The sequence below is a fragment of the Hakea prostrata genome, chromosome 2 (genome assembly GCF_041222555.1).
Source record: "Hakea prostrata isolate BN-2017 chromosome 2, UWA_Hpros_2, whole genome shotgun sequence".
Lineage (NCBI taxonomy): Eukaryota > Viridiplantae > Streptophyta > Magnoliopsida > Proteales > Proteaceae > Hakea > Hakea prostrata.
Genome location: NC_142601.1, coordinates 27,699,515 through 27,710,425, shown reverse-complemented (window position 1 = coordinate 27,710,425; position 10,911 = coordinate 27,699,515). Strand labels below are relative to the sequence as shown.

The 10,911-nt window shown below is 37.2% G+C and overlaps 1 protein-coding gene across 1 annotated transcript; it reads right to left on the bottom strand.

The window, feature by feature from the left end:
• Window positions 1-4,660: 4,660 nt before the first annotated feature.
• Window positions 4,661-10,439, bottom strand: LOC149024169 (uncharacterized). Its single transcript, XM_089144490.1, has 8 exons — window positions 9,956-10,439; window positions 9,722-9,857; window positions 9,377-9,444; window positions 9,126-9,212; window positions 7,746-7,826; window positions 5,506-5,593; window positions 5,311-5,427; window positions 4,661-5,017 (listed from the first exon to the last, which is right to left on the bottom strand). The coding sequence occupies exons 1-8, from the start codon at window positions 10,337-10,339 to the stop codon at window positions 4,971-4,973; spliced, it is 1,008 nt and encodes a 335-aa protein (XP_089000616.1). The 5' UTR covers window positions 10,340-10,439; the 3' UTR covers window positions 4,661-4,970.
• Between the last annotated feature and the right edge of the window lie 472 nt (window positions 10,440-10,911).

The window sequence follows — 10,911 nt, the reverse complement described above, 5'->3', positions numbered from 1 at the left end:
TCGGTTCTTCTTCTAAAAGGTTAGTAATCAATTCGTTCCTTCTTTGATTTGTTCTTTCTTCTATACTTCTGATCTTCTGGTTATGAGAAGGGTATTACACTACTGTAATGACCTCTTCTCTAATACTTTTAGCCCTAGCAATTCACTCTATGTTCTTGAAACCATATGGTTATACTCTTGGTTCTTGATATTCTTGATACTTTGATTCTTGATTACACTCCCTTGTATTGATTGTTCCTATAAAGTTTGTGATTGTGGGAAAGGTCTCACACCCTTTTCCTTGGATCCCTATTATTGGTTGGGTGAATCCCTTTCCTTTCTTATCTAGGCAATGTAACAAGTGGTTGATTGTGGGAGGAAACCCTTGGGTAACCCTCATGAGAGAATATCCAAATTGGGTAACCCTCATGAGAGTGTATCCAATTGGGAACCCTAAATTTCTAGTTCTCCCCAATTACATCCTTAAAATTAAATTGTTAAGCAAATTAATCCCTTTCATCCTGTGAACCTACCTTGGGTCATCTTAGGACCCAATTTAGGCTAACCTTCATGAAAAGACCAACTTAGGAAACCCTAACTTTCCTTGTTAATTATTGGGTCACCCCCAAAGCCCTTCTTAATTTTGATTTCCCTAGGGTGAACCTTTATTCACCCTAGCCTTTCCATGTAAACCCTGGATAGTATATGTTAAGACCCTAAATCTTTAAGCTCAATCAAGAAGCTATCTTTTAACCAAGACTTGATACTTTGACCTTCTTAGATAGTCCTAATATGTTCTAGGATGCTCCCTTTCGAATTTCGGACCAATCGGACTTCAAACAAAGAAGTTATGATCAAATTAGGGTTTGCAGCCCCGTACTATCTCATTGGTCGACTATTTGGTCGATTGGCCAATTGACCAACCAATCGACCAACACAGACAGTAGCCTCAAAACAGCTCTGTTTGCTTCCATTTGACTTCTAATCTTCTAGGGCTTATTCCTAATGATAGTTATATGCTTGTTTAGGTTCTAATTGCTAGTCTTGGACCTCTTCCTCATTAATTCTATGGAATTCTTTAAAGATTACTTAAGGTAAGGACAGTTGATCTCTACTAACCTAATATGCATGCCTACTTGTATTTGTTTTAGAATTACATGATCATATCACTGCTGTAATTAGTTTCTTATAATCACATGGCTGCTGTAGTTCTTCAACTACAGTAGTACTTGTTCTTATTATTTAATTGTTATTTCAATTATGAATGATATATGTTGTATTAACAGTTGTGCTTGTGAATGACTGATTGGGAATGTGATTTCCTAGGTTGTGATTGGGGAATGGGGATGCCCTTTTGGCGTTCCTGCCTTTGGACACCAGTGGAGGTGGTATAGGACATTTTCCTATGGTGCCCCTTGGCGCTTTTCCTGATTACTGGTTGACATACCTAGGGCATGTCTAGAAGTGTTTGGCTAGGATGTCCCCACTATATCAGACCCGATCGGAAGGGAATTGAGACTGAGCAACCCATGGTAGCAATGGGGATTTGTGGGCACTTAAGATTCGGCATATCTGTATGGGACATGAGTCACATTGTGGATACTCGTGAGAGGCCATTCATCGGTACAGTTGCAGAAGTGGAACGTAAGCCCCTGAAATCAAGACCGGTAACCAACCTGTGAGAGGAAACGAAAGTACTTGTTAGCTTTATGTAACTGGCCAATAGGGTTGATGAATCTGATGTCTGAGATGGTGGGTTTTACCATAAAGATGCAATGACTCTAAGGTGAAGGATACCAGAAAGGATCGCCCGGGGCAAGGAATGGAAGTATCTGGAACTAAGTTGATATAACTAAGTAGAAGACTTGCATTTGGCTAGGCTTAACCCTGACATTCGCCAATACTTGACCAATGGTGATGTGAGAGAGCGGTGACCTAAACCCCAGCCACGGAATGTCCGAGATGGATGCCTTAACCCAATTACCACGGCAGACCCAAGATATCTTAAATGGTTGAAGGGGAGTGATTGACGACCCCAAAGAATTATGGTGCTATGACTTAAAGCATGTCTGCCAATAGAGACCAGCATACATAGAGTTAGAAGCATATATGCATTGTCTGTTTCATATCATATTGCATTTTATATGGTTTGCTTCCATGTGTTATTTTGTTATTATGAATTGAACTGCCTTGCTGAGTTATTTTGAACTCACTCCTTTTTGCAATATCTTCTGTTAGACTTTTCTGCAGGTAATACTACTGTTGACTATGATGGTCAGTACTATGGAGACCAAGTTGATGACTCTTACTATACTGACTATGGTGACTACGTTGTGAAGACTATCAGTACAAGACTGATGCTTATCAGAAGTAGTTCGGCTTTAGCACTTGTGTGCTAGCGATGGGATATCGTCTCATCCTATTTTTTATCTTGATTAGATTCGTTGAGACCTTAGTTGTTCGTTCTCCCTTTCATGTTGCGAACCGGTTGTAATCTTCACTGGCTATTGATCTACCTTCCGCTTGTCTGTGGAGTGATTTTTCCGCCTCACTCTACCTTTGATTGGTATCATTTTCCGCACTCTGATTGTATTCTTCAACCATATCTTGATTTTGATTAATAAAGTTAACATTTGATTTAATCTTGTTCTTAATTATATTATTGTGAATGTGGGAGGATGATTTCCTCGAATACTGGATCTTCGGGATTGTGGATCACACACTCTGGTTTTCCAGATAGGGTACTGGCTGAGTGGATGTGATACATAGAATACGGTCTACAAACTCCATATGTCTTTTGGTAGGAGTATGCATGAATTGGCTCACATAACTCACAGCATATGCAATATCAGGCCTAGTGATAGTAAGATAAATTAGTCATTCTACTAATCGTTGGAAACAACCAATATCTTGCAGAGGAGTAGAATCACTACCACTTTGCCATTATTGTCCATGGGAGAATTAGCTGGTTTCACACCCATTTTTTCAATTTCTTTTAGAATGTCAAGAGTATACTTCTTTTGACAAATGAACAATCCCTTATTAGATCTTTCAACTTCAATACCAATAAAATATCAAAATTTTCCCAGATCCTTGATGTCAAAAGTTTTGTCCAAATATTGTTTGAGAGTGGTAATTTCTTGATGATTATCTCCAATGATAACTATGTGATCGACATAAACTAAGATGACAACTGTACAGCCAATAGTTTCCTTGACAAACATTGAAGAGTCTGATCCACTTCTTTTGAATCCAAAATCTATAAGGGATGTACTTAACTTCTCATACCACACTCGTGGTGATTGCTTATGACCATATATTGCCTTCTTCAATCTACAGGCAATACCATTTTGAATTTTTAATGGATGACCTAGAGGAACTTCTATGTATACTTCTTCTAGCAAATCTCCTTGTAAGAATGCATCCTTAACGTCCATTTGAAAGAGAGGTCATTCACAATTGACGCTATTGACATTAACACTTTTACAGTGTTCATCTTAACTACAGATGCAAAAGTTTCCTTATAGTCAACCACATATGTTTGGGTATATCCTTTAGCAACAAGCCTAGCCTTGTATCTTTCAATTGTGTCATCACTGTTGTATTTGGTCTTATACACCCATCGACAACCAACTAGGTGTAAATCATTTGGGAGTGGAACAATATCCCATGTATGATTCTTATCAAGGGCCTTTAATTCATCTTCCATAACCTTGATCCACACTGATGAATTATTGGCTTCAAAATAATTAATTTGTTCCTTATAATCCTTAATAGTAGTTAAAATGGCAAGGAATTGAGGAGAAATATGATCATAATAAATATGAGATTGAATGGGATATTTTACTGTATGATATGTTAAGAAGTCATGTAATCTGATGGAAGGTTTAGAGACTCAAGTTGACCTTCGAATTTGTATAGATGATGTCTACCCATTATCAGGTGAAGCCAATATTTATGGTTCTTCTTGAGTATCAAGATTGTTTCGTTGCTCAATGTCAATTGATGAGCTATCTGACACACTTAGTAATGGGGTAGGAGCAAATTCATGCACAACAAGTTCATGATAATTATCAATGTTATTCTCCCCCTAATTTTGACTCCTTCCAGGATAAAACATGTGAGTCTCCTTAAAGGAAACATCATGAGAAATAAAAACTTTCTTGGTGGAAGGATTATAGCATTTATAGTCATTTTGTGATGTCGAGTACCCCAAAAACACACTTCTGAGAGCGAGGAACAAATTTGCTACCATGCTGCGAGTGAACATAAACAACACAACTAAAGAATATAAGATGAGTCATTGTAATTGGAAGATTATAGAGAACTTCTAGTGGAATCTTGAATTGTAACACACTACTTGGAAGACGATTAATTAAATAACAACTTGTAAGAATAGCATCAGACCAATAAACTTTGGGAAGATTTCCATGAAAAAATAAAAGAACGGGTCACCTAAAGCAAATGCATATTCTTACGTTCAACAATCCGATTTTGTTGAGATGTGCCAACACATGATGTTTGATGCAAGATTCTCATATTTCTAAAATAGGACTGGAAAGGGGTATTTGATACTCTGTGTCATTATTTGTTCACAAGATTTTAATGCCAGTCTAAAATTGAATGTGAACCATATTGCAAAAGTCTTGAAATATTTGCAGAACTTCATTCCTGGATCTCGATAAATATATCCACGTGACTTGTAATTTCATCAATAAAACTAATGAATAATTTAAAACCATCTATAGAAATCACAGGAGAGTGCCAAACATCAAAATGCACAATCTCAAAAAACGTAGTGGAAACATGAGTACTGTTCGGAAAGGGTAACCTATGTTGCTTAGCAAAATGACAAACATCACTACAACTAAAATCAAAAGAGAAAGATGAATTCCAAAATTTTAGAATCATATCAGAAGGATGGCCCATATGTCAATACTAAAGCATTATTTGGAGAGTCCAACACATAGAGACCATGTTGCAAGCGACCTTCACCAATTGTCAATTCGGTTCTGCTGTCCTGAAATATTGCTTTGTCCTTGGAAAATATCACATTGCAATTCAAACATTTAGTAATCTTGCTAACTGATAATAAATTCATAGACAAAGATGGCACAAACAATGCATCTGCTTTTGTTGAAAATAAATTCAACTTCTCATGTCCTTGAATAAGAACAGTAGTGCCATTAACAACTATAATAGGAAGGAAGGAGTCCACTTTAACAGTACTCAAATCAGATAAACAATATGAAGAATGACACATACTGTCAGTAGCACCTTAATCCACTATAAAGAAATTCTAAGATGAAGTTGAAAGGGCAAGGGGAGTACCAGCGGTGTGAGCAACATTGCTTGATTCAGCAGTTGAGCGAACATAACTATTTGACTGAAGGAACTGTTGTAGGTGAGATGCAATTTGTTCAAGAGAACCTTGAAAATCTGAAGAGCCTGCTTGTACAACAATTTTTAGATCTTATGTTTTAGTGGTGCTAATCTTTAGAAGAATGCAAGTGAGGGTGCAAATACCAGCATGGTTCTTTAGAATGATCATCATGATTACAATGATCACAATGATAAGTAGGTCGAGTTCCACGAGCTTTCCCACGATGATGACCTTAAGAGAATTGATTTCCAGAGTCAAAATTAGGAGCAATGTTTCTTTTTGCAACATGGGCAATAGTCCCTATTTTATATTCAAATTGCATAACAAGTCTTCTAATTTCTTCTCTCTAAATAATGGCACAAACAGTAGTGAATGTGGGAATTTCTAGATTCATAAGTATCTATCTTTTTAAGTCTTCATATTTAGGATGAATACTAGCTAACAGTTGAAATACACAGTCATGCTCATCTCTTTTAATATATTCATCAATAGTGTGGGCTGATGGACGATATTGACGAAGTTTGTCCCATTTCTTTTTAAGGTTTCCAAAATGATCAAAGAGAAATACTAAAAAGGGCCTTGCTTAACATGGGCATTCTCTTATTGCAATTCAAAGATCCTAGAAGAATTATCAGCTTGTCCATACATGAGTTTCAAGACATCCCACAAAGATTCAGTCATTTCAGAGTAAGTAAATATATCATATATCTGAGGCTCCATAGAATTAAAAAGTCAAGTCATAACTTGATTAACATTGGCAAGCCATTCACCATATTTGGGGTCAGCAACATCAGGAACTTTAGTCTGTCCATTAACATGGTCAATCTTAGAATGGCCACCTAAGACAACGGTTATTACACGAGACCAAGTCAAAAAAATTCTTTTATTGAATAAGGTTGGGGTAAGGCGACCAGTAGATTCGTATGAAACCTTTGGGTCAGTCATGATGAACACTCCACCCTTTCTTCTCTTCTTTCCCTTCCTTTTTTTTTTATTTTATTTTATTTTTAGTACCTACAACCCACCAACCAAATGAAACAAACCTACCAAATAAAACAAAAAGCTACAACATGTGAGATCCAAAAAGATGTTTTGTTTGTTTTTTTTTTATTTATTATTATTATTTTTTTTTTAATAACAAGATCAAAAAAGGAGATTAGGACTTATCCGGACAGAACATGTTTTTTTTTTGTGAACAGGTGAATTCTCCGTTTTTCTTACCTAGATTGATAAGTACCCTGGCAAGTGATGAAACAAGGTTGCAACTCAGGTACCGCCCACCGGTTCCATTCCAATACACACGAGCTCGGAAGGATTTCACGCTGAGTTCACACGAAGCTTCGTATGAGATCAAGAAGGGGGAGCTTCTCTGCAATTACCAAATCCTAGCAATGAGAGACGAGAAGATATTCTCTAAACAGGAGAAATTTGTGGCTAACCGGTTCACTGGAGAGAAAGGGTGAGAATTTGGTGTTACGTTGAACGGCAACGATTCGTGTTTCTCTTCTCCGTTACCTCTGATAAGCAGAAAGGCCATTACGGGTTGAAAGGTTCAACAAAATCGACAACGTGAAGGCCAAGAAAAAAAAAGCAGCCACGATTCTAAAAACGATTGCAAACCGAGCAAATCCAGGTATGCTCTGATACCATGTTCAGAATGAATACATGATTTTAACGTGGTTCGATCTTCAGTGTGAAGTCTACGTTCACGATGAAATCCCCAATCAACTATATTATTGGGAGAACTTTCTTTAAATTTAAATAGAGATGGTGGCATACATAATGTGGTATATTACAAAGAGTGGAATTCTACAAATAATGGGAACTTTACAATGCTTAGGACTGTTAATCTTCATGTTGTATTGAAAGACTAATATCCGGTAACAATTTGAAACATCCCCCCCCCCCCCTCTTAGGATGCTTGTGCTAGATACGAAGATCATGTCTTCTTTATGTTTAATTTAGGCTGTATACATGTTAGGGTATTTACATGCTTTCAAATTATACTAGTCTGCACTTTTGATTTAAGGGTAAACTGATATGTCATATTATATTTATCACAATTGGATACCTATCTAAACTGAAAATTTAATATATGGGCACCCTATGTTTCATATGGTTCTTGAGGAGTTACCTTGTATTTGATATATCCGACGGATATCCATTTAATCTCCAACTTCTAACTTGTAACAATGAATTTGAGCAATGGAGAAAAGAAAAACAAGCCTGTATTCTATGCTTTTACAAAGAGAGGGAAAATACTTACTTTGTTTCCATGGTTGCCCAATTCTCCATATATCTATTATGGATATTGCTATTTGAAAAAATAAAAAGAATACACAATCAAATAACAGAGCAAACACAGAAGCTGCAATCACTTGACCTTTGAGTCCAGAATATGGCTGTTATCATTTAGGATGCTGTCCAGCAATGATTCACAGGCATCTTCAAGTAAATCCAAAACCTGGCATTAGAAGGGATTATACATTAGTATATAGTGAAAGTAAGAAGAAATTTCAGTCATGGGGTGATTGCAACCGAATGAAAATCTAAAAACAAATTGTTGGGGTATGCTAAGCTAAAACACGACTACGCACTTGGAAAGAAAGGGAGATTTGAGATCATCAGTAGAGTTGTAAATCAATGACACTATGCTGGACACAACTTATATTACTTTAGCACCAAAAACAAATATTTTCCTTACAAACTAGATCGACATTGTATTTTGGTCCTTCCGTAAGATCAATTCCATGAGATAATACATAGAAGAAACCTGTTGAGCTCTAACTGTCTTCATATAATACAATTCCATCTTTAGAACTTATAACAATCATGGAGTTGATTTTACATTCTCTGTTTATGTATGGATTTAGCTCAACTGTAACCAAATTTCAAAATTTGTACATCATCTAAAAGATAACTATTTTTCAACTTATACATATAATCTTCTAGAAGTCATGTCTCTTCCCAAAATTAGAAGTCCTGTCTCTATACTTTACAACTAACCATGAAGAAACCCCTGCAAAACTCTCGATCGCAGGACATCAACATCATGGTTGGGAACTGATTTTCCCAAGGAACACTGTGAAAACAACTAGATGTAGATCATGAGCTCCCACAGAGGCAAAAACACTACTGTGCTGCCATTAGAAGCAGTACAAACAGAAGACCATGTAAATTTGCCAAGTTGTTTTACATATAGAAGACCTATGGAAATCAGCCGTTATACATCCCAGTGATGTTCCTTTCCCCCTAACCAAACGATAAATTGTTTGACCGAAAAAAGTAAAAGAGCCAAAAAATAAATTTAAGATTCAGATTTAAAGTTTCAAAAATTTAAAAGCAAGCATCATAAATTTGCGAGGCCTGACACATCAAATCCCAAGCAATTGCAAAAACTGGGAAATAGTGGAAAGGCACTGCCAACTAAAAACCAACATCACATTCAAGCAGAGATTTTAAACTGAAGCGCAAATAAATTCCTATCTAACATTTATCAAACAAGGCAAATTTCAGCTTCATGACTCACATGCCCTCCTGATACCATAGAGCTCAGTGTTGTCTAATTCATTCTAAACTATTTCAATAACAAACCAATATCCAATATCAATCTAATAAGGTTACTGAAGAGATCCATATGTTGTATCCAGTACATTAGCAGTTCATATCAACGTTTTAGATGAAGAAAAATCTCAACTCCAAGTTGTCTTCGAGTATCAGAGGTCAAATGCAGATCAAATTTAAAAATTTGTTGCTGGCTTACCTTCTCAAAACCTTGAGGTCCCCCATAGTAAGGGTCTGGAACTTCAGTTTCATCGTGTTTCTTACAATAAGAGCACATTAGCTTAACCTGCAGAACCGAACAGAATCAATAAAATTTTCAGTATATTCAAACACATTGGCTTAAACTCCAGAACCGCAAAGAATCAATTAAAAAAAAAAAAAGTTACATCTTGCTGATATATTTCAGCTCAGAGAAACATAACTCCAGAACTTAAAAAAGAGTACACAGACCTTCTCATGGGCTTCAAATGGGAGGTTCTCCTTGAATCTCCACCTATTAAAAGCCTCCAGTATGTCATCTATATATAAAACAAATCGATCAAGATCATCCTAAATCGAATAAAACAAGAAACAAAAATCCAGCATTAAAAGCCCTCTCTTCCCTGATTACTATGAGGAGCTATGAGTTATCCCCACCCGCTTTACTGAAAAAAGTGTAGTTCTAAATCCAATTTTACTTGCTATGGTGGGGATAAAAATCACATGTAGGAAATGGAGAAAGTTCTTTGGAGGAAAATTCCTCATTAGAATTTATACCAAACAAAACGTATAGGATAATCTATTAACTTTTTCTACCTTTGTTTTGCTGGTCCATAGCGAGAATGAGATCAAAATCTCTGAAATCAGATATTCGTATTGGCCTCGAAATGGAGGTTACCTCGATATCACGCTGTTTAGAAGCAGCCCTCATCCGTGGATCAGCTCGGTCACCCTGTACAAAATCCGAAATTTCTTCAGTTATTCTACTAGTTGATTAAGAATTCCAAATACTAAGCGCAGATGAAGATGAAGATGAATATAAAGAAGAACCTCATGATAGTCAATAGTGCCGGCAGAGTCGATTTTGAACTTAGATTGAAGCCCTCTTCTCTTGACAATCTCCCTGAAAACGGCTTCCGCAGCAGGGCTTCTGCAGATATTGCCAAGGCAGACAAAGAGCACAGAGAAAGGTTGGGTATCTTTCTCTGCTGAAGGTGAAGAAGACATTGCAGCTTTTAGAGGTTTAGAGGAACGATTGCAAGAGCTAAGATTGGTCCGGTGGATGTTTATGGGAAAGCATAGATTAAGTACAGGAGAGGAATGCAGTGTTGGAAGAACAAATGGGAATTTGGGAAGAAGGGTCTGGGGAGGAGAAGCGTGACAAAATACCAGAAACGGATTGTCAATTAGCCTACCGTATGCACTCATGGTCATGGCCTCAAGACTTATGGCGACACTCTTCTCTCTGTCCCCCCCACTTTCTCCAATCGCTGAAACTGTGTCGTGGATTTCTACCCAAAGAAAAAAATTGTGGATCGGCTGGAGGAAACAGAATTATCAAAGTTTCGCTCAGTGGCAATGTCCTCGTAAAGAGGTCGAACCGTCGAGGGTTGCACGGTTGCACCACAATTTTTTTATTTTTTATTTTTTTTTGGGTTAAAGTTTGCACCCAATTTCTCGGCGATATATCGCTGGACACCCCAGCAACATGATAAAAACAATTTATCAACGATATATCCCCGAGAAATCAGCGATATATCAGACGACAGAAGATCAGAGAGCAACAAAAACGGCGACACCGAGTACTATGGCTATGGCAACGGAAGAGGAGGTGTAGGAGGTCTTCGCGATCCTCCGTAGGGTATACGAGGCGGTAAGGTATTTCAAGAAGGGAAAGAACAATGATGGAGAGGCCGCCGCAGCCACGAAAGTGTCAGGGAAGGAATGGAATCCTTCTTTCCAATGAGAGGATTTCGAAGATGTTCATCAAGGTAAACAAGATGGAG